At 36.9% G+C, this 24,600-nt stretch overlaps 1 protein-coding gene across 1 annotated transcript in view; it reads left to right on the forward strand.

Annotated features, from left to right (window-relative positions):
* The window catches only part of PTPRZ1 (protein tyrosine phosphatase receptor type Z1), a 118,544-nt gene that overhangs the window by 86,099 nt on the left and 7,845 nt on the right, over positions 1–24,600 (forward strand). Inside the window, 13 exon segments of the mRNA XM_042468581.1 lie at positions 3,792–3,921; positions 10,324–10,415; positions 13,132–13,217; positions 15,048–15,068; positions 15,210–15,306; positions 16,741–16,823; positions 17,702–17,836; positions 19,553–19,687; positions 20,216–20,379; positions 20,692–20,827; positions 21,941–22,087; positions 22,686–22,779; positions 24,082–24,155. Of these exon segments, the coding sequence (XP_042324515.1) occupies positions 3,792–3,921; positions 10,324–10,415; positions 13,132–13,217; positions 15,048–15,068; positions 15,210–15,306; positions 16,741–16,823; positions 17,702–17,836; positions 19,553–19,687; positions 20,216–20,379; positions 20,692–20,827; positions 21,941–22,087; positions 22,686–22,779; positions 24,082–24,155 (1,394 nt within the window).

Consider the following 24,600-nt stretch of genomic DNA (forward strand, 5'->3'; position numbering starts at 1 on the left):
TATAGAGATGATGCCTGGTAAAGTAGGTTTGGGAGTTACGATCATGACAGTAGCATCACAATCATGACTAAATAGTGATTGTGAATATGAAACAGTATATGTATTTACTCATTCGTATCTGTTTCATATTCAAGATCATTGTTGAGTTATGATTGTGACATTAATGTCATGATCATAACTCCCTCCCAAACCTACTTCATCAGCTGCAAGGGGAGAATTCTCTCAGCTATTGCAGTGGGAGTGAATGGCATTTCTGCTAGGCTTGCAGGGAGGCAGGAGCTGGACTAGGAGAGGTTACCATGGTCCAAAACACACTGCAGAAATAGTCCCGTTTGAGACCACTTTAGCTGCCATGGCTCGGTGCTGGGGGTTTTGGGGAACTGTAGTTTTGTGAGACATTGAGCCTTCTTGTCAGAGATCTTCTGCCATAATAAACTACAATTCCCAGGATTCCCTAGCACTGAGTCAGGGCAGTTAAAGCAGTCTCAAACTGGATTATTTCTGTAGCGTATTTTGAACATAAGTTAAACATACTTAAGCATTCTTAATTAAGTAGTTGATACAGGGTTCTGACAATCATGCTTATGATTTCTCCTAGACTCTAGAGATTAGAAAGCAAGAATTTCACTGGCCCAAACTCACAATCCAGTAAATAACAATTGAAAAGAAAAGGAGGATTGGAAGGTAAACAATGTTAGGTGCTAGTTCTTTAAGTTACAAAATTTCTACTGTGTTGTTTAGTGGAAGGGCCACTGAGGAGACAGATCTACAGAAGGGAACATTATCCTCTCCTTCTGAGGTAGATGTAGCAAAATAGCTTCTGATAGAATAATTTTGTTGCTACGGATATGTCCTAATCTAAAATGGACATCTGCTAATACATAGGCATTGATAACTATTTATCACAGTTTGTATTTCTGAGAATTTAAATATGAATCTCCCTATACATATTTCCCCATTCTTCCATATTTTCATTGTCTGTAGAGGGCAGCATTATCCAGCTGAATGTTTTATGATTTGTGGTCAGAAAGGAATTGATGTCTGGAAAGGATGCTAAAACCTTCTCAGTTTTTCTGTTGTTGTTCGCTGCCGTCAAATCAGCTTCGTGGCCTTATATAAATTCATTTCAGTCATTTTAATCACAGATATATGAACAATTCATCTGAAGCATATACTTCATTTTCTTCTATTACTGCTGTGCCTGTTTGCTTGCTTCACTGAAGCCGTATTGTTCTACATAGATTAAGAATAAGCAAATAAAATGTTTATATACTCCGTGTCCTGAGGGTAGAAGAAAAAGATACGGCTATGTGTTTTAAAGCAAAATGTTATATTTCTAGTTTGTTGATAAATTAACAGTACAATACTTCATTTGCCTTTAACAAGAAGAAGCTCTAAAGGGATGCTTTAAAGGGGCTTGGGAAATCAGCAATTGAACCTTTATGTCTCATTCTCATTGGGCACTATCATGAAAATCATTTCTTCCTGATGTGCCTTATTTTCCATTTATCACAACAGCAATTAAAAATGAATGATTTCTACCAGGAGATCTTTTGCTAATCAACTTTAGATGCATATTAACTCATTTTCTTCCCTTTTTTAAACAGCAATAAAAATTGAATGTTAATTTATAAATTCCATGAATCCTTCCTTGCCAAGGGCAGGAATTAAGCTATTCATTGTAATGATACATGTGAATTCATGTTCTAGCCTATATTTTTGTCATTCTTTAACAATACAAAATATGTGTTCTTTCTGTAGTACCTGTTCCATAAATTTGAAAAAGATTTCCTATACATTATCTTTGATAGTTCTTGTAGAAATGAAACCTTCAACCATATTGCTATACTGTACCTATAGAATGTAGAGTTATTGAATCCTGAGAATGACTAGTATTTTCATGGCAAAATAAAGCTAGCTCATAAATTATTGTCCCCACACCCAATAAATAAGAGATGAGAAGCAGATGCTAGATTTAAATATGCAATTTATTTAATTACCAAATCTGCAAACCTGTCTAATGAACTTATTCCCGCTCTTCAGTGTAGAACGGGGCAGGCTGAGGGACAGAAATGGGGGAAATTTATCATTTCTTGGGGCAAAGACTCATCACCCATTTAAGTGCTAAGCAGAGCTTGCTGGCATCCATTTCATACAGATCCTGTGGTACTTTAGTAATCTAGTGTAGCCTAAGTAGTCATATAGCTGTAAACCTTTGGAGGAGCAAAATGAACATGCCTTGCAGTAATCAGCAGAGTAAAAATAAAAGCATTCCCTAATTAATCCTTCAGTACTCAGACGTACCTCAAAAAACACTGCCAGCTAAACAGCCTCGTTCATTGTGATGGAGATCAAAAGGGGTGAACACTCCAGTCAGTGGTTCATTTAGGAAACCAACTGAGAGCAAACAGAAGAGAAGGGTTAGGAGGTAAAACATCCACAGCCTCCTGCTTTTGCAGATGGGACACACACTCACCTCTCTTTACATACAAGAATGCCACATTTCCAACTGTCTAATTGAGACTTCCTCATAAGTGGAACTGGGGATACACCCTCTCTTAATTCTGTTTCAAAAATGTAAATTAGTCTCTTTAGAAACTGTAGCTTTGTGAGACATTTAGCCTTCTCTATCAGCGCTAATATCACAATAAACTACAATTCCCAGGATTCCCTAGCATTGAGCCAGGGCAATTAATGCAGTCTCAAACTGGATTATTTCTGCGGTGTATTTTGGATCTTTGATTGTCCTAATATATCAGTTTACTGTAGGCATAGGACATCTAAGGGACAGACTGAGATCCCCTCTGTAACTGTTTTCCCACTGGCTTTAGTTAAGACAATAGATTTATATATGGATTATGCATGTCCATTTTTCTGTTCTATGATTATTGCTGGGAAATCTCTGCTTAGAAGCATCTTAGTATGCCTCTGGACTGGACTAATACTTTTATATTGACTTTGCCCAATATTTAAAAAGTATTGGGCAAAAAAATCAGTTTTTAACTTCTTTTTTCCTTTATCAATGACATAAACTTTTTTCCTTTTATCAGTAACATAAACTAATAAAATGTGTATGGAGTTGCATTGATATATCAATATATTAATGAGGAAAAAACAATTCAATACAAGTTACAGTTTCCTAAAGTGCAACTGATTCCAGATCCCTCTTTTTCATATGGCTTTTATTAGAATAACATTAGGAAGAAAAATTATGTTCTCCAGGAATAGCATGTCCAAGACTTTTAATGTTAAAATCTGACTTGCATGGAACAGGATTTTTGTGAAAATGGGACAGATAAGGAGGTCTTATTTATGTTTTCTTGTAATGCTTAAATAACAGACAAGAACATTTACAATTTAAATTCTATTCTCTTTAGAATGTCTTTCCACTTATAATCAATAAATGAATGCCTAAGTAAAAATACTTAGGCAAATATTTATGTACTTCAATTTATATTGTTCAATATCCTGGAACTTTATTATTCATTAACATAAAGCTGAATCAAACTTCTCGTTTATTCTAGTCTTTATGAATCAAAATGGTAATTGTAAGTAGCTGCAAAATGAAATCCTGCACTTCTAGGGTGTTTAGAAGCCTAAGCTTTTATCTTCTGCTTTGCCACCTGTCTGCTTATTTTCTGTGAACTGGTTTGCAAATATATATTGCAGTGTTTGCTAAAAAAAATTAGAACGGTAAGTGAGTGTGCCTAGGACTCTGAAATCATGGCCAGTTATGCTGTGCTTTTTACCAATGTTTAAATATAAGTTGTTTCAATTTTCTCTGACTGCAGAGGCAAGTAATAGTAGCCTTCAGTCGCGTATTGGCCTCCCAGAACAGAAGACAGTTATACCTCTTGTGGTCGTATCAGCACTGACTTTCATCTGTCTAGTGGTTCTTGTTGGTATTCTTATATACTGGAGGTAAGATTTTTAAGATAATTATCATTATGATAATAACAACGTACTGTCTTTTATAGTGATGACAGCAGAATTCATAGGCATAATCTCCATTATTATCCCAAGCTAGAATGCACTTATTTAATCAATGGTGCATTAACACATAAGTTCCTATGGTTCAGTGGCTTTTCTCTGTTGAGGACTAACAATTGGATTCAGGCCAAAGTGGTTTGGCTAAAGAAACATATTATTATTATTATTATTATTATTATTCAAATATTTATATCACATCCTATACCTCATGATGTCATATAATAGCAGCTTATTTTAACAACTTATTTATAGTCTATATATGATCTTGTTCACAGTCATTGGTTTAAATTATATATCAGGAGTCTATGTGTTTTCAGCATAGATGATTCTGGCTACTGAAGTTCACAGAATAGCCCTACTAGATCAGACTGAAGGCCTATCTAGTCCAAAATTCTGTTCACACAATGGCTAATGAATGAAACTACGTGTGAAAGGGATCTAGGAGTCCAAGTAGACCACAAGTTGAACATGAGTGAACAGTGTGATGCGGCAGCTAAAAAGGCCAATGCTATTTTAGGCTGCATCAATAGAAGTATAGTGTCTAGATCAAGAGAAGTAATAGTGCCACTGTATTCTGCTCTGGTCAGGCCCCACCTAGAATATTGTGTCCAGTTCTGGGCGCCACAATTCAGAAAGGACATTGAGAAACTGGAGCGTTTCCAAAGGAGGGCGACAAAAATGGTGAAGGGTCTGGAAACCATGCCCTATGAGGAACGACTTAGGGAGCTGGGGATGTTTAGCCTGGAGAAAAGAAGGTTAAGAGGTGATATGATCGCCCTGTTTAAATATTTGAAGGGATGTCATATTGAAGAGGGAGCAAGCTTGTTTTCTGCTGCTCCAGAGAACAGGACCCGGAACAATGGATGCAAGCTACAGGAAAAAAGAGTCCACCTGAACATTAGGAGGAACTTCCTGACAGTAAGGGCTGTTCGGCAGTGGAATGCACTCCCTCGGAGGGTGATAGAGTCTTCTTCCTTGGAGGTCTTTAAACAGAGGCTGGATGGCCATCTGTCAGGGATGCTTTGATTTGGATTTCCTGCATGGCAGGGGGTTGGACTGGATGGCCCTAGTGGTCTCTTCCAACTCTACGATTCTATGATTCTATGATAATCGATTGTCTGTGGAAAGCTTTCCAGCAGGAAATGAGTGCAACAACTGTTGGCTCTCCTGTCCACCAATTACCTCATTAGAATCTTACTTGGAATCTTCTTCCAAATCAGGGAAGTCGAACACCATTGGCAGTTTTCTGTGTTGTTCAGAAATACATGAAACTGCTATCATGGCTGCTGCAAGAAAGTATAGAAACTTTAATATGAGGCATAGCTTTTCAGACCACGTCAGGTAAACCTTCAGATTAGAAGAGAAGTAACCATTGAGAGCTTCACACACCCAAGTCAAAAGTGGGTCAAAAGAGAGTGATCTTACACCCTATAATCGCTATAACATGTTTAAACTGATTTGCTGGTATACGAAGCGATACCATCAAATATGTGTTGAAGTATTTGTATTGCCTGTCTTTCAGTGATTGTGCTTTTGACAGCCTTAAAATTAAATGAGGTTGTGTCATGTGATAGAAATATGCCATTGCTACATCCCTCCTCGTCTTCCCATTTAAAAAAATAATAATAAAATATTTCACTTTGAGGTTTAGATCTAGTTCACACATGCCTTCCCATGACTTTACCATTTCAACATCAAGGGATAACTTGCATAGGTGAATGAACTGTCACAGATTTGACACCACAGATTGTGTTTACAAATAACCTGACCTCATTTGAATATATCTTTTTAATGAAGTTTATTCACACATTCAGCTGTGAGTAGTCATAAATTGGCTGTGCGTTCATACATGTGTAAACCACCACATAAAGAAGAAGCATTCCAAAAGCAGCAAATCTTATTTTTACTTTACATTTCTTGGACAATTGTTCTGGATTTTACTGAGAGGTTTTATAGTTAACCATCGTTTTGTTGACAACCTTCTCTTGTAGCTTTGTGGTATTCTACATGACTGTTCACATTCATCTTCCAAAAGGTTTTATCTTTCAGGCTAAATAGTATTTGAAATCCTCCCTATTTACAAAGAAAATACTGCCATACAATTTAAGACGAGGATTGCATGGTGTAGTTTGGGTAATCCTACATGTGTTCTGATCAATGTTCTTTTCAGATGACACAGTGTTCATTTTGTTTTCCTATCCTGAAAATATAAATATGCAGTTTGGTAACCTTGATTTTTAAAATAAAACAAATATCCCATTAATGTTTATATCCCTTAGATGTTTATAGATTATGTTTAATCGTTCATGTCTTTTCATTGTACTACAAAATAGATATTGTAGCTCTCTTTTTGTTAATCTTAAAGAAAAATTATATTGACCACAAGAGGTCACTAACATTTTTTGTTAGAGTTCTGCAGTATTATAACTTAATATATAGTTATGTTAAATTGTTCTGTTCTTTAGCAGTTTTCTATCAAAGTTAGAAGGCTGTTTCGGAATAGCATCCTATTCCTGAAACATTATATCATTAATATGTATCTTATATACTTTTATATTTGAATTTTACAGTATAAAATATAATCAGTTTACCCATACTATACATTATTCTCAGTTGTTTTCAGCTTGTGTGAAGTTCTTTCTAGATTACTCTCAGTAGACTCACACACTGTGTGCCTTATACAACATCACAAGAATGCACACTACAGATTCTATGTAATCATATAATTCTATACAGTACTGTTTATATAATATATATAAAATCATGTTTCCTGAGGGAAAAAATGCTGTTACTCGGTTCTTTCTCTATCTGCTCAAAATTTGCACATGGTTTATTTTACATAATAATGGTGTGTTACAGACACGCAAAAAGTACGTGCTAGGTACGTACTAGGGTTAGGAAAGGGCGTCCTTTCCGGACGCCCTAACCCTAGGTACGTACCTAGTATGTACAAAATGGCGGCACCCATTCTACATGGGCGCCACCATTGGGATGTCACGACTGCGCCGCCTCCAAATGGAGCAGCACGAAAGTGACGTCTTGGCGCCACATGAGGGCACCTGGGGCGCCCTTTCCGCGGCGCCTGAAGGAGCTCCAAAACGGAGCTCCTTCCAGGTTTGTGTCGCTGGGCACAGCCTTTACACAGCTGCGCCAGCGACACAAATGAGAAAGGGGCCGAGCGTTCCCTTTCTCTTCGTCCCCACTGCTGTCAGGTGTCCTTGGGGCATGACGCCCCAAGGACACCCCTTTCCAGGCTGCGGGGAAGTGGCCTTTTGCCGCTTCCCCGCGGCCTGGAAAGTGGCAGATCGGGGCCTCAGAGGCTGCCGCTGTGGCAGCTGAGGCTCCGATCCGGCAGGGAAAGGGGTGGGAACAGGCCGCCCCAAAAGGGCGGTCTGTAAACCATCAATATTTCAGAAATAACAGAATAAGTCCCAAATTGCAAATCGGCTTTGAAAACTGAATGATTTTTGAAGAGTTTTAAGAGAATTACTCACTGCTTCCTTTGAGAAAAATAATAGTGAAGAATTATCTAAGATGGTCTCACTGTTTTCTAGTGCATCTCACTTTACTAAGCGTTATTGTCTTTTCTCGTGAGTCATGTTGTCTCGTGATATCATGATGAAACAGATGGCCTGGAAGGAGCAGCCTCATGGTACTTCATGCTAGGACTGCAGCAACCACACATGCCCAGTCCCAATCCAGGCTGCTGCTGCGGTCCTAAACGGGGCTGCTGGAAGGAACTGATTTTTCCCCTTCGTCTTGGCCCAGTTCTTCTGCAATGGCGAGGAATTGGCACGGCTTTCAGCTGCATTTGGGGGGTGCGTCATCTAAACACCATGCCCCCAATGCAACCTGAAGCTGTTTGTTTCGGACCATAGTCGTTTTAACTTCTAGGAGCTCCACTGCCACACAGTTCTACTTCATTAATACTGTGTTGGGTTTTGGGCCACTGGCAGTACAGCAAAATACACAATACTGTTTGTTCTGTGCAGAAGCCAGTCCTTGCTTCTATCCAAGCTATTTTGGAGAGGACAACAGACAATAGAATTGTGTGCCACATCATTTGTAAAGAATATCTGCACAACATGTGACCAAGTAAGCCCAGCACAAACAATAATTTATTACATACTACAGAACCATGACAACATCCCTGTTTGTAAAGACAAAATGATTTCTCAAGCTTTTATTGAAAGCCATATACAGTTGATGAGCTGCTATGATTGGTTTGGTTGTGCTTGTCTATATTGAGGCCATATCTCAGTATCAATTTAAATGTTTGATCATTTAAATTATATTAAACTGCTGTAGATAACATTTACATGGCTTGATTGACATCCCTTTCTATATTTTTATTATTATTACAACAGCAAGCCAGACATTTGTCAGATTATTGCCTTATTAAAATAGCACGAAATCTGTTGCTTAAAAAAAGGAAACTATGGCTTTGGGGCAGAGCCAAAAGGGCCCACTCCCAACTCCCTGCATCATGCGGCTTTACTTCAGAGTAGAGCAGGGACTGGGGAGTGCTTGGCCGTCTCCCTCCCTGTCCCACATGGCTTTACTATTGTATAAAGTCATGCAGGGCAGGGACAGATGGATGCACAGACTAACCAGCACTGCCAAGATGTGGACTATCCCAGGTTTTTTTGGGGGGGGGGGGGGTTGTCCAATCCTAAAGACCAGAGCATGGCTTCCATCCACTTTGGAGGCATGCTTTGTGTATTGGAGCAAAGACAGATGTAGAACATTTCATCAGTTCAAGCTGTTAATATATTTATGATACCTATATTATATAACTTGATATATATTCCCCTATTCAAACCTGTCAAAGTATCTTTTAAAAAATATTCCAGTTTAGTTCACTTGCAGATCACCCAGTTAGATCCACAAAATGGAAAAGGAAGCAAAAATGGATATTTAGGCCCAGTTTGCTATAAAGCAAAATTTAATAAATTTAAATTTCTGTTAGTCTTATGTAGTTATCACATTTTAAACTTAACCAGTTGTGAATAATACTTCAAACAAAGCAAATGACCCATATAAAATGCTGTTAACAATCTTAATTCTCTGCAGATTGATTTTTAATTAAGGAAATGTTTCATTGTTTAAAGCTTTGGTTTATTATTACAGTCTTTTGAATTGCTATTATAGTCTCTTACCAGATGCTATTGCTGTTATTTCCACATTTGGAATATGAAAGAAGACTCAAATCATATTATGCAGCAGTGTAAATGTTTTTATCCTAAACTCTAATTCCTTTGATCAATCACCATTGTGTATTAGGCTCTTCATATTGGAACAACTTAGTTGGGTGAGATTTTGGTTTCTTGTTTTGGTGATTAACCAACCTTTCTCCTTGAATGTTTGTTGTATTATTTTGAGCTTTAGGATGAGTTTTACTCATAATGGGCAGCTGGAGAAAGAATTTACTCAGTGTAGTATAAAAGGTTGGTTTGAAATACGATCTAAGAATCATAGAATCATAGAGTTGGAAGAGACCACAAGGGCCATCCAGTCCTACCCCTGCCATACAGGAACTCACAATCAAAGTATCTCCTACCCAATACTGTTGAGTAGGACAGGAGGAAAGACAATTGGCTAGCAATCTGATTGGGACAATCATTTCAGTACTATATCACTGATATGAACAACATAAAAAGCCTCAGCTACATTTGTGCCTTCAGTATTTCACAGTGACAGTGCCTGCTACATCTTTTGCCTCCTCTTCTGCTAAAAACAAACTCCCTGAACATTCAGTACAGGAATTTTGTATTAATGTAATTGTTGTTGTACAATCTGTAGCTTTAATGACTTGTTACAGTCAAAGCACATTTAGGTATAACTAATATTAATGTAGAGCTATGTACAGTGAGCCCCCATCATATGCAGGTGCGATATACATGGCTTTCACCATATGGTGAAAACTGTGCTAGAAAATGCCATGGAGCACCTCAAGAGAAGTAATGATGTGTGCGCTGTGCCACGGGCACGAGCCCCATTAATTTTAATGGAGCTTGAACATACAAAGGATTTCCCTTACGTGGGGGGGGGTGTTTCAAAATGAATTCCCCGCATAAGAGAAGGGCCCATTATATATGCCCCCCTCAAAAAAAATTAAATCAGTGAGAACCAAGTATGCTCAGCCTTGGTTGGAACTTGCCTTCTGTATTACTTTCATTGTGGTGCTATCTAAGAAGACCTATGTAGGTAAATTTTTCAACTGTGACTTTAAGAAAACATATTTTAGACATGGTTGTAAGAAAGTATGTCATAAATGTTATATGTGATCATTGTGTTCATGTGACATGTTCTGTGCTTCTTTCTTTCATTTAGGAAATGCTTCCAAACAGCACACTTTTATTTGGAAGATAACACATCTCCTCGGGTAATATCCACTCCCCCTGCACCAGTCTTCCCTGTGTCAGGTAATTTGCTTATGATTTGTTTTATGAACTATTGCCAGTTTGTTAAAAATGAGGACATAATAATTATTGTTTCTGAAATTAAAATAAAAAAGTATTAACAAAGAGCTTTTATGTCAGCTTCTAATTATAAGGCACATGCAGAGAAGAAGTAGATTGAAATAACTGTCTGTGTAAGAGAAAGCAAAATAGAAACCAGAGATTCATTGTGCAATTTGGATTTTCATGTTTTATTCTGTGTAGGTAGACCTTATGTCAGAACCTGTTCTGAACACCAGCCTATTCACAACCACTAGTTGCTCTTACATTTCCCTGTTCTAATGTGCACAACTTTCTTATTGTCTCCCACATTATTTTAGTGAACATAACAGCTTGAGTTCAGCTGAGCAGTTGGACTTTGATGTTCAGATATTATAATATATTTATAATGATTGTAAATATTATAAATGGTTATTTATACATTTTAATACATTTATCATTTTTAAAAGTTAAATACAGCTAACGATTTTAGATTTGTTTCATTCCAATGGGAATAAATGGATCTATGATTTTTAATTTTTGTGGCATTTTTCAGTTTCTATTCAACAACTCAGCAAAGTATGATTTTATACCAATGGGTTTTATAGAACTGAACACCTTATCTTCATAACTAAGCAAGTATTGGAATCTACATTGAACCTCAACAGCCAAATTGGACAGGAGAGATAATTTTCACTGGGAGACATGCAAGAAGGAAAGGCTTAGAAACATCTTCACTTGTAGACCAAGCTTTCCCCCCTGTTTTCCAGGGTAGGAATCATAAAATTTGTTCTCCCTGGTGAAAATACGCCCAAAAAACACCAGAAAAAGTGGTGAGATGGCTTTTACCAGTTCTCCCTGTGCCTCCTATACCCCTCCCCAAATCTCCTCCACAGCATGAGGGAGCCTCTGTAAGGAGGCAACAGAGAAGGAATTGAGAAAATTGCCACCTTCCTTCCTACTCATTGCTTCTTCTGCTGGGATTCTCCACTGGGCCTTTGTTGTATCCATAAACAAAATTAGATCTTCCTTTTTAGAAGGAAGTTGTGATCCAAACTGTTGTGCTTAACATTTAAAATAAATATTCACATTTTAATCAGCTTTTAGCCAACTTTAAAACTCCATTCAGTGTTTACGGAACCAAGGATTAACAAAAATTGCCACTTCTGTATGAATCTGAAAGTTCATTCAGAACTGGCACAAAAGCTTTGGGAATTATAAGCAACGAGAAGCAGAAATCCTATACAAAGGATTGTTTGTAGGACAGATCCTGATACAGGAAAGGGGGCATAGCAAAGAAAGAGGGTTTAGTTAGGAAAAGGACCACATATGAGGAGACCACTTTAAATATTTCCACAGAGTGGTTTATGAATCAAAATAAAGAGTAAATCAGACTTGACTCCTGATCCATTTAACCCAGAACCAGAGTTCCCCCTCCCACACACAGTTTTTATTACACCAACACAGATGCAAACAAAGGATAGAAGCTTGAAACCTAGCCCTATTTTTAACATATTCTTCAACTTTTCATTCACTTTTGTGTTCTTTTATAAAAGTATAAAGTTTACAGTTTTTGCAAAGCTCTTGTTTATTTAATCACTGACATTCACAGTCAACAGCTCATTGAAGTGAAGTCTCTTCTCCACATTAGGACAGGCACCCAGTCATTGGTTGGTTTTTGTGCTTCTTAACTTTATATCTTCATTTTATTTTTATCAGCATTTCAAACCAACATGTGTATCCTTTACCATATCATCTGAATTCAATAGATCATAAAACTTTAGTCTCAGTGGGTCTAGTGTAGCGATTACTGCTTTATTCTCTGTCTCATACAGTGCAACCATGTGTGTTTTCTCATAGATATGCATCAGACTGAACCTTTCTTTGATCAGAAAATACATTTATTGCAAGATCGTTTTGTTAGGGTGTGAAGGTGGAGTTACTTATTTGTTCAGTTTTTGTAGATTTGAAAAGGTAATTCAATCGATGCATTCAAATCCATCCAACTTAAAAAAAAACACAAACCAGAATGAGTTCAATACAGTACAAATATTTTAAGTATCTTAAATTATTAAACACCTGTTGATATAAATTACAATTCCTTAGACAGGTTGTGTGGTATTTTCTCATAACTCTGAAGTCCTTTTTAAATTTCTTTGCATGATAAGATTGAAGGAAGAGACCGGCTGAATCATAATGGAAGCCCATAAAGTTCATTATCCAGTTTCTAGCAGTAGCAAGCCAGATGCCTCCACAAAGCCCATATGCAGGGCATGAATAATCAGTTGAATAAACATTATCTAAGGAGATCTTCTACCCTCTAGAGGCAAATCTGATTAATACTTTACAGGCTTTTGGGAAGGCTGCTTTGCCCCACTTAGGTATGAGGCTGTAATTTGTTTTCCAAGAACTAAACATCTCACATTATATAGTATACACTGTTTAAACTGTGTATAGGGAATCCATCTTAAGAACACTCTTATAAGAAGTCTTTTTCTGTAGGTATTTCTGGCCATTTTATTCTTGCAGTTGATGTGGTTTAATTGTTATTTATTATGTTAGAATTTTATTGCAATTTGCAAACCAACTTGGATGAAGTATGTGTCTTAAACAATTAATTAATCATTACCTTCCTCTCCCCCCCCCTCCCCCCCTCTCTCCCCCCCCCCCCCCAAACTCCTCCTCAAAATTCATCAATAAGATGATGTTGGAGCAATCCCAACAAAGCATTTTCCAAAACATGTTGCAGATTTACATGCCACTAATGGATTTGCTGAAGAATTTGAGGTATGGAATATTATCTATTAAAATGAAAGACTGAAACAGACTTTGAGAGTATTGTTGAATATTCCTAGGTGTTAAAAGCCTTGACTACACTAGTAGAAGTGGCATGTGATTAGGAGAAAGCTGAGTTGTACTGTCATAATACTGATACTTGTAACCCAGTTTTGTCATCTGACTGGCAACAGCTCTCTGGGGTGTCAGAAATTCTTTCATAGCCCTACCTGGAGATACCTAATATTTCCTGGTGGTCTGCATAGTATTCAAAATACATTGGTGATAGGTTGGTTAAACTAATTAATCTGATAGTAGAAAATATCCAAGGGAAAACATTTATATAAAATATGCTTTTAACCTCAATCAAGTATGAAATGTGTGATATGGAGACCAGGGGGGTTTGCTGGTTCTGTTAGTGCAGAGGCATTGAATCCACGCTATATTTTACAGTTATTCCACCCACAGCTGTTATAGGTTGTACAGGAACCATCCACTTGCTGGACTTTATTCCCAACAGAAATTTGTACTTGGCATGCTCCCATACAATCTGAAGCAGCTGCAGAAGGAGCAGCCATAGAACTAAGAATGGATTCCATGGCCCTGCAACAACAGATCCACCAGCTGCCCCTATTTGTACAGGTGTGACAGAGTTCAACATGTGAATATTGTGTGATCTCAAAGTTCTTCAAAACATGGCTTTATCCTATTTGACTATGAAAATGAAAAAATCCAGACTCTTAGTGGGTGTGAATTACACTTTTCATTTGCAAACTGACTACAAACCTGAAATCTTCAGATTCCCAGTATTAAGGGGCAGCAGCAGGCAATATACAGAAGAGCTAGCAACACAAATGCCAGATATCTGATATTTCTTTTTGCACTACATTTCTCCTGCAGTGACTGTAAAAATGTTCTGTGGCGTGTCTCTCAAACCTATGCATCTCACTACAGGAAATACTCAATTCCCATTTTACATGTTATGTAAGACTTATGAAAATGAAAAGTGAAAGTCAATAATTTTTTTATCTCCAGTTGTGTACAACATCTAAACTTGCTCTGAATATAGATAGAGTACTGTACTTCCACTAATCAGAGTTTGAAGTGCTTGGTCAAATTGTAATGGTTCAATGTTAAAATGTAGTTTCCCAAATTCAGAATAGTACATGGAAAGAATATTGATGTTTGTCAGGCTTTACTTGTGTTTTGAATTGTACATTTGATACCATCACAGGCACACAATATATATAAATCAAAATTCCTGTGATTGAGAAGTGATAAATGTATACAAGTGATATTAAATATTGAAAAATTAAGATTATTCTCATTAAATGCTTAATGTCTGTGTTTCATGTCACAGACACATGATGTGTCTTCATTTGCAATTCATGTTTTAGCTGTCCTATGCATGAGTGAATTTTTCTATGATTTTGATAAGATGATTTGCCATTTTAATATTTTATTTGTTATGCCACTTGTATCTGCAGATCATGATCTGTGGACTAGAATAGTGAATATTGAAATAAACAGAATTTTTGGTGGCTTTTGTGCTTAATTAGCCATATTGATTCATTATAATCTGTGAGGTTTTTGCCACTGACTTCTATAGGTCTTGACCTACATCTTGAATCACCAAATTATATTTCAAAGCAAATTTCTTTAAATTGTGTGCTGTATATAAGATATCCAGCTATGTTCTATTATCAGTATGTATATATGTTTATATTCCCTCATAACCATACTTGCTTTCCATTCTATTTGTAATATATAAACATTTACTCATTTGTTATGTGCTGTGGAATTTGATTTATTTTTACTTTTTTGCATTCATTTCTTCATTAGACACTGAAAGAGTTTTACCAGGTAAGGAATTATTTCAACATATCTTTTTTCTTTTTCTGTAAATATGTAGTTGCAAGATACAGGGGACATTTAGTGGGAAGGAGGGCATGTATGCAATTATATATGTATCTACAGCAGTGTATGTTTGTTTTATCCTTTCAGGAAATCCAAAACTGTACAGTAGATATGGGTATTACATCAGACAGTTCTAATCATCCAGACAACAAGAATAAGAATAGATACATAAATATTGTTGCCTGTAAGTATTCAAAATATATGCTGACATTATGGTAAGAGTTTACATATTTGCTCTGGTTCAGAGCCACCTGATGACATTGTTGCGTTAATTTATTTATTTATATTTATATCCTGCCTTTCTTTACAACAGGTCCAGTGTGGCTTGCAACCTTTATTTAAAAAAAAAACACTATTAAAACCATAACATTAATATATAACGAAGTATAAACAATCAATACCAGACAAATGGTACATATCCTTATATTCCAAAAGCCAGCAAAAATATCATAGAATCATAGAGTCGTAGAGTTACAAGAGACCATAAGGGCCATCCAGTCCAACCCCCTGCCATGCAAGAACTCTCAGTCAGAGCATCACCGACAGATGGCCATCCAGCCTCTGTTTAAAGACTTCCAAGGAGGGAGACTCCACCACACTCCGAGGAAGTATGTTCCACTGTATGAATAGCAGCAAAATACAGAACAGCTAGATCGCTTTCTTTTTATTTGCTGTTAAGTCAGCTTTGACTTATGACACACTATAGTTAACATAGGTGGGATACAGACAGCCCAAAAAGGGCGATCTGTCAGTGCCTTGTTTTGCTGCGTGAGGAAACCTTAGCGGACAAACCATGTGGCTCCCTCGCGCAGCAAAAAGAACCTGCAAAAAGCGGGTTCTTTCTGTGGTGCCATAAGGACTCCGCAGTGCGCCAATGGCACACTCGTGACGTCCTTATGGGGGTGTGACGTGCGGACGCTAAACATCCATTGCGTCAAAATGGTGGCGCCCATGTGTGTAGGGTGCCGCCATTTTGACGCCCTCGTCATCTGCTAGGGGTGAGGCACGTATGGGTGGTGCACCCTCGGCCAACCCCTAGCATGTGACGGGGCCGCCACAAAGGTCCATCTAGATAGGGCCATAATTCCATAAACCGCACTCATCAACAGCTCTGCTCAGATAATGCAAACTTAGGATCATGGGTTCCTTTTAATGAATCAATAAATCTGTAATGTGATTCAGCATCTGGGATACTACCACCAAGAAGACCTTTGACATGTAGTTACTTCTCAGGTCATATTCCTCAAGAGTACCATCAGCAGAGTATCCCTATTTTGCATCCCAGATTGGTTGATATTAGGGCAGGTTTTAAGGCATCAACTATCTGGATCTTGAGTAATTTATAAAGCTTTTTCCAATATTACTAACACCTTGGATAGACTTTAGGAATACATCAGCAGCTAGTACAAAGATTTTAAAACTGGTGTAACTGCCATAAGATGTGTACATTTTGCTGTCCTTGCTGAACAAGGACTACTTGGACATGAGGGATAAAATAATTTATTTATTTTTCAACTTTTAATACATTGGACTTCCTCTTTCAAAGAATAAAAAAACACTATTGTTACTAAAATTATATATTTATTGTAACCCCTTTTTCCTCCTCCATCCAATTTAGATGATCACAGTAGAGTTAAACTTGCACAACTTTCAGACAAGGATGGAAAACCTACTGACTACATTAATGCCAATTATGTTGATGTAAGTGAGCCTTTCCAATCCATTATCTTTCTTCCTCCCCCCCCCCCCAAATTATAATTTGTCTAGCCTAGGCTACAATTTACAGTCTGTAGAACAAGAACTTTACTTAGCTATAGTAGATGAGAGGGGACTTTTCTAGCACTTGAAATAGCAGTAACCTGAAGAGAACAATAATGCAAAGCTGTGGGCGGTAGGAGGAAACGAAGGAAAGGAATTACAATCAAGGTCTGTCATGCCCCATGTGAAATAAAAAAGATAAAGTAGGGCCGCAGATAGGGAGTGTATGTATTTGCTACATGTTTGTGAAGAGGCTGCTTGGAATGTTTATTATGTACTTTATATGTCTATATTAGTCTTACTTCAAGAAAAACGTGGTTATTCTGTTTCAACCTTATAACAACCTTGAAAGCAGATTAGGCTTAGAGATTGGCCCCAAATTACTCTATTTGCAGTGAACTCCAAATAGAGCATATGCCATTTTAATTCTTCAGAATGCATCAGAATAGGCATACCTGGTTTCTAACACAGCACAAAGGAATAGTCCTTCAGTTGTCAGGCCAGATTAAGATTTCTAATCTTGTGGGAACTTGGAACGGTTACAAAAGGCACTCTTCTTATGAGGCATGCTTTGTACAGTCTACCTCACGTGCCACTCACTCTTGTTACCTAGTCCAAAAGAGCTGGAAGTAGGAAAAGTGGAACTGGTAAAGAGTTCAAGCTACTGCACTCTGAAAATTGTGTCATGGGTATCAGTTCTCAAAACTGAATTTTTTGGTACACTAGATTTTTTTTAGTATCTTGCTCTTAATCAATGAACCATATTTTGAAATCTTTTGTCATTTATTTATTGATATTTTTCTTTTGTTTATTTAATGCAGGGTTACAACAGACCCAAAGCTTATATTGCTGCTCAAGGGCCTCTAAAATCAACAGCAGAAGATTTCTGGAGAATGATTTGGGAACATAATGTAGAAGTCATTGTAATGATAACTAATCTTGTTGAGAAAGGAAGGGTATAGTCATATTATATATTTTCCTTTTATATTTTTTATTATTATTAATGAGAATCTATATTCATTCCATAGTGATAGCAGTTTAAAGCTAGTTTAGCTGCCACAACTCCATCCTATGGAATCATTGGGTTTACAGTTTTGTGAGGTACTTAGAATTATCTTGTAGAGAGCTCTGGTTCAAAAAATTCTAAATACCTTAAAGGCTACAAAACTGTACATATTTTTCTTTGGAGTAAAGGCTTATTTCAGAAGTGAGACTTACACCTCCGTAAATATGCCTGTATTACACTGCCAACTCAACTGAAGATTCTGCAGAATGGTACGAACAGTCAAAATAGATGACACAGTTGTGAAAATGCAATTAGCATGCTGGTTATTTGTTATATAAATAAGAGCTGCAAGGAAACTAAGCAGCAGGCGGGGAGGAAATCTTACTATTCCTGTCATGGTCAGAACAAAAGTTACTTCATTTAACCTGGTGTTTGCTTCCTAATGGGATGTAAATGTCCAGTCTGGTTCTTTTATTAACTGTCACTGTGACATTTAGTTATCTCTGTGGTTGTGTTATTTCTGATTTATGGTGACCCTACGTTGAACCTGTGACAGTGGTTTCTTCACAAGATTTTTTAAAAGAGGGTTTGTCTTTATCTTCCTCTGATGCTGAGAGAGTGTGGCTTGCCCAAGGTTTCCCAGTGGGTTTCCATGCTGAGTGAGAATTTGAACCCTGATCTCCAGAGTCATAGTCCAAGGCTCAGGCCACTATAGTACACTGGCTCTCAGTTATCTCTATGTCAATTAAATCAGTTACATTGGTGTATTGTCACAATAGCCAAGGACACAGAAAGAACTATAATTGTCTATGGGTGAACCTTTGATCTCATGGCCAGGATTTGAATGAAATATTCTGTGTTCTACACAAGGTACTGTTCTACCACAGTACTCTATACCTTTTTAAAAGAAGGGGGGACACTATTGTGGGACTGTCCAAAACAAATAGAACTGGCAAAACAGCGTCAGATAAATGGAGTCTTTGGATCTTCGCTTGATTCATTTTGTCTCTAATATCCATCCTGGACAAGAAGTTACTCAGTTTCTTTAACGTCATTGATAGTAAAATTTCCATGTTTCCACAAATTTAATGGAATAACTGTGGGAAACTCTCAGAAACTTTGCCTTATATTTAGATCTATTTTATACTATACAATTATAGCATTTTGATACCATTTTTACTGCCATGCTGCATTCTATAGAATCATATAGTTTGTCGTTTAGTGAGGCACTAACTATCTAGCTGTGAATTGTAAATACATCACTAAATTACAAATCCCGAGATTTCATAGGATTTGGCTATGAGAGGTTAAGTAGTATCTGAGTGCTATAACTGCATAGTGTAAAACAGACCTTATTAATTTTTGACAACAAGGTATTTTGATTGGTATCTTTTTTATTTCTGATGAATGATGATGATGATGATACTTTCTTGTCCAGCATCCCAAATGCACATTCTCTTGTTTTCTGTTTTTTTATGGAAAACTAAATAAGATATACACAACTGATTGTTTGAAAATAATAAATTTGTACTGGCATTTTATTATTGAAAATTTTGTTCTCGCACAACCATAGATATGCCTAGAGACACAGCTAATTGCAGCTGGGCTGATGAAATTATAAAGCATTATGTCAAATGTTTACAAATATTTATTTTTTCTCTGTTAGAGAAAATGTGACCAGTATTGGCCAGCAGACGGTAGTGAAGAATATGGAAACTTTTTAGTCACACAGAAGAGTATTCATGTTCTTGCCTATTACACTGTGAGGAATTTTACTATTAGGAACACAAAAGTGAAAAAGGTAGGTTACAGTTTAAATGAATAGTGATGATTCTATAAGAAATCACAAAAGATTGATTGATTAGTTACGGTTGATTCTAAACTGTGTAATTTGTATATCACCATGAGAATGCATTATTACTATAGGTTGTATATATGGAGTAAATAAGTAATTTACAATATGCGGTAAATATCCAAATGTAAAGGAAGTATAACTAGAAGGACAGTGATATCGATGATCTTATGTAAATATATGTGTGTATGTTATAATGACGATATGTATTTCTATTGTTTAGTGTAGATATATGTTGTTTTAGGGTTTCTATTCTTCTTTCTTTTCCTTATTTTTTATTCTTTATAGATTGTTATACTTTATTCTTAATAAAAATTAAAAAAAAAGATTGATTGATTAGATTTATGTCTCCAATCAAATGGCACTCAAGGCATGATAAAATCAAATAGAACCAACTCAGTTAAAAGATAAAACTGATTATTCCCCTTCTCCAATTCTATTGTTTTCTGTTATTTAACAGTTATTATTTATTTGTAGGGTTCCCAAAAAGGAAGGCCTAGTGGCCGTGTAGTTTCACAGTATCACTACACTCAGTGGCCTGATATGGGTGTCCCTGAATATACATTACCAGTGCTCACATTTGTTAGAAAGGTATCATATGCTAAACGTCATGCTGTAGGACCAGTCGTGGTTCATTGCAGGTTAGTTGTTTTTACTGAAATTCTCCTACATTGTAATGTTATTGCATGCTTTGCAAATGGATATATACCATGATCCTACCATTAGGAGACATAGCTATGACAGCCTGTTTTCTAGTACCAGGTTCACAAGAATACATGTAACATCAAGGGTTTTTCTTTTGTAGGTAGCTCTGTTCATGAAGTTATCAATATGAGCTGTTCTACTTTTGCTATTCAATTTTTTCATGTTTAATGATTTGATATAATAGATTTACTTGTTATTGTTACAAATAAATAGTTTAATAAAAATATTTAATATTCATTTTTTTTCAGTGCTGGTGTTGGAAGGACAGGTACATACATAGTATTAGATAGTATGCTGCAGCAAATTCAGCATGAGGGGACTGTCAATGTATTTGGATTCTTGAAGCACATACGAACACAAAGGAATTACTTGGTGCAAACAGAGGTAAGGAAAAGTAGTTTGTATCTGTTTTCTGTGTCCAGTCCTTCATCACAGAATCTCAGATCAGACTTTTTTAAAAGATTGAAAAGTGCAAAATAAAACAAAAGTGTTTGAAAACACTAATGGCAACTTAAGGCCCAGATACCAAAAAGACAAAAAAGGAGGGGAAGCCATGATAAAAACATGATTCATGTTCCATCTTAAAGTTGCCTGAACTTGGACTGCAGTACAACTCTAGCAGAAAGAACATTCTCTGAGGACCCCAATAAGCATACATGTACATCCTCACATAAAATGGTAGACATGTGTTTGTATGTGTGCACAAATATTCCAAAGTTTATTCCACTTCCACCAAACATCCAGTGCTCTGTATCTGAGAGTATTTATTAAAAAGCACCAATATTTGACATAGTATCTCAGGTAACACTGGGTCTCCTTTGGAAAAGTGCAGATTCCAAAGCCCTGTTCTGTCCTTACGGCTCTCACTAAATAATATTTGTAATAAAGGACACTATTGAGCAGTATTAAAAAGCTGCAGTGGGGAGATTAATCATTCAGCTGATTTTCCCCCAATAAATAATGCCTAACCCATTTAGGAATTTTCATCTGACAATCTATAGAAGGAAAACATTGCAAACCTTAAAAATTGAATATAATTGACTGGGAGGTGAACAGTTCTCACTGTACAGTCATGACTTTTTATTGCCTCTCTTGTGTTTACATGACACACCATACTTCTTTTCACATGAACTTCTTATGAATTTTCTCCTAGTTTTTACTGCAATGGTAGACTATAGATATAGGAGAATTTGTCATGTAGATCCATCCTAGAAATTATTCAAACTATAGCACTTTCTTGGTAGATAGTAGACAAATAATATAACTAGATTTATATTTATGCAAAAAAAATGTAGGTCAAGTAGTTTTGTTACATTTTCTTTCCGCTTGGTGAAAAATATGTTTCTGCCTGTTGTTTGTTTGACCTTAACATACTTGTCACGGTTTTGTTGGTTACCTCATATCAGTGTGGACAAAGCTAAGAGGGTTTTAGATTAGAATAAAAATTATGCTTAAAATGGTTTCATTATGCTTCTTTCCTTTTTTTTTCCAAATCAGGAACAGTATGTCTTCATTCATGATGCACTTGTGGAGGCCATACTTAGCAAAGAAACAGAAGTACCAGAAAATCACATTCATGCCTATGTTAATTCTCTCTTAATACCAGGACCAATGGGAAAGACAAGATTAGAAAAACAATTCAAGGTAAGATCCTTGGGTTCCAAGGACTCAGAAGTTTCAGTTTGGCAGGAAAATGGTCAAATTTTGCTGGATGAAATTAGGAAATTAGCGTCACCATAAAAAAGCAGGTGTTTCTTTTATGGCCATTCCTGTCTATACACTTGCATGTGTGCATATTCTGATATTCAGGTTGCTGAATGGAAGCTAGGTAATTGGCCTCTTATTTGTTTGTTGAGGACATATGCAAGAGACTACTGTTATGGGCAGGGAGAGGCAGAAGGCACAGTAGAGTCTAATCCAGAAGTGGGCAATTATGGTGGGTGTGGGGTCCACCCTTTGCTCCAACATCTCATGGCAGACTGCACTGCCCAAGCCCCACCCCAAAATAAACTGGGGTCACAACTGAAAATGACATCTAGTTGGTATTCCCCAAATCAAATGTTGACCCAGGCAAAATGAATCCTTTCAGCCAACCCTACTGCCTTTTGCAGTATACTATAAGCAGATATGATGTTTGGGGTTCACTGAATAATAGAATCTGTAATGTGTTGTCTTTGCATCCATGCTACTGTCACATATATGTAAACTAAATTCTGTTTTTTTAATTATTATTTTTCTTCAGCTTCTTAGCCAATCTAATATACAGCAGTGTGATTATTCTACTGCACTAAAACAGTGTAACAGAGAAAAGAACAGGACTTCATCCATAATTCCTGGTAAGTTTGTTGAGAAAATCTTAATGTTTATTAAAGATTAGACCAGTGAACCATTTAGCTCAGTATCCTAGTATAGTTTTTAAAGATTGTAAAGCTCAAGAATGGGGTCATCTGGGTTTAGCCACAGTTTAATATCTGTGACCACCTCTGATGTTGAATGGGTTGCATCCTTAGCCCTACATGAATTTTGGCATAGTTGTGCTGATATAAACTCATTCAGATCTAATTAAATATACACCATGATATATTGGTGACTAATTAAAAGGGAACTGTGTGGGCAGCACCTTGTCATGAGAACAGGTTCTTTGTATGGTGCAGGCAGTGTTTGCTGAACCATCACATTCTTTGTATGTGCAAGCATGATTGAGATAACCCCATTCACAGTAGAGAACAATTGCACATGAATGGCTGGCTATACATGAGCTTTCCTATACTTTTGACATAAATGGGTTTCCCCCAAGTTGTACATTACTGAAGTAGTACATGTAAGATTGCCAGAATGAACACTGGAAATAGCTTCCATACTATTAATGGTCGTGTAGAAGAGGGAATTTCGGCAGATGTTGCTTGTCATGCAATTAGGCAATAAGGAACACCTGTTTAAATTGCCTCTTCTACACAACCATTAAAGGGACAAAAATATCTGGCAGCTTTTAATACAAGACAGGAAATGCTTTCCTATAGTTAACCTCTAACACTGCTGTAAGAGTCAAGAGCCTTACAGTAGGAGTGAAATGAATCTGTGTCCATTACATCTGACCATTGCCAAAATAAGAGAGAACGAGAGCAAGAAAGACCTATGCCACTCTTGTTGCCCATATAATGTCACCCTAAAGCCTGGAACAGGTGCTTTTGGAAGTCGAAGGCTTTCATGGCCGCCATCCATAGTTTTTTGTGGGTTTTCCAGGCTATGTGGCTATGTTCTAGAAGATTTTATTCCTGACATTTCACCAGCATCTGTGGCTGGCAAGATGCCTCATGTCAGGAATAAACTCTTCTAGAATATGGCCACATAGCCTGAAAAACCCACAAAAAATATAGCTGCTTTTGGACTACTTCTCTTGAAGCCTCTCAGTGGCAGGAGGGTGGGATGGAATTCTTATATTGTAACCCAAACAATTAACATTTCCACTTCATCAATTGAAAAAACAACTATGTGGAATAAATGTGCAAAAACATGATTTCCATTGCAGAAGTTCTTTTAGTTTTCTTGCTGAAAAAATACAGAGTCTGGAACAACTAAACAGCAGGTTTTAGTACATTTGCTAGATCCAAAATACCCACCTCATTTTTATTTTATAGTGGAAAGATCAAGAGTTGGTATATCATCCTTGTCTGGTGAAGGTACAGACTATATCAATGCTTCCTACATCATGGTGAGTTTCCTCATAAATTGTACTATTTTTTTCAGCTTTTCTGTAGGCCCCTTGGATGGGTTATACTACTTTTGTATCTTTTCTGTGTTTGTGTACAAGACCTATTTGCATATATTTGTGTATCTTTCAAATAGAAAGACTTTCAGTTGGGCTTCACAACAGACAGTCTTTTTCAAGGGGATCGACTATAATTATTGGCTGTTTCACTCCTCTTAACTGAAGCTCCCTCTTCTGTCTGAGGACTTTTATCCACCTCCCTCTTGTCTTGCTCTTGAAATCAGTATTTCTGCCACTGCTATTACAAATAGGAAAAAGCATGTAGAGGGACAGGGCAGCATGAAATGAAGACTTTTTTTTTAATGACATTGAGAAGACTTGCCTCCTTTTACATCTGCCAGAATTTACTCTATAGCAAAAGGGAGAAATTGCAGCAGGACCAGGGGGC

This window comes from Sceloporus undulatus, chromosome 5 (genome assembly GCF_019175285.1).
Source record: "Sceloporus undulatus isolate JIND9_A2432 ecotype Alabama chromosome 5, SceUnd_v1.1, whole genome shotgun sequence".
Classification (NCBI taxonomy): domain Eukaryota; kingdom Metazoa; phylum Chordata; class Lepidosauria; order Squamata; family Phrynosomatidae; genus Sceloporus; species Sceloporus undulatus.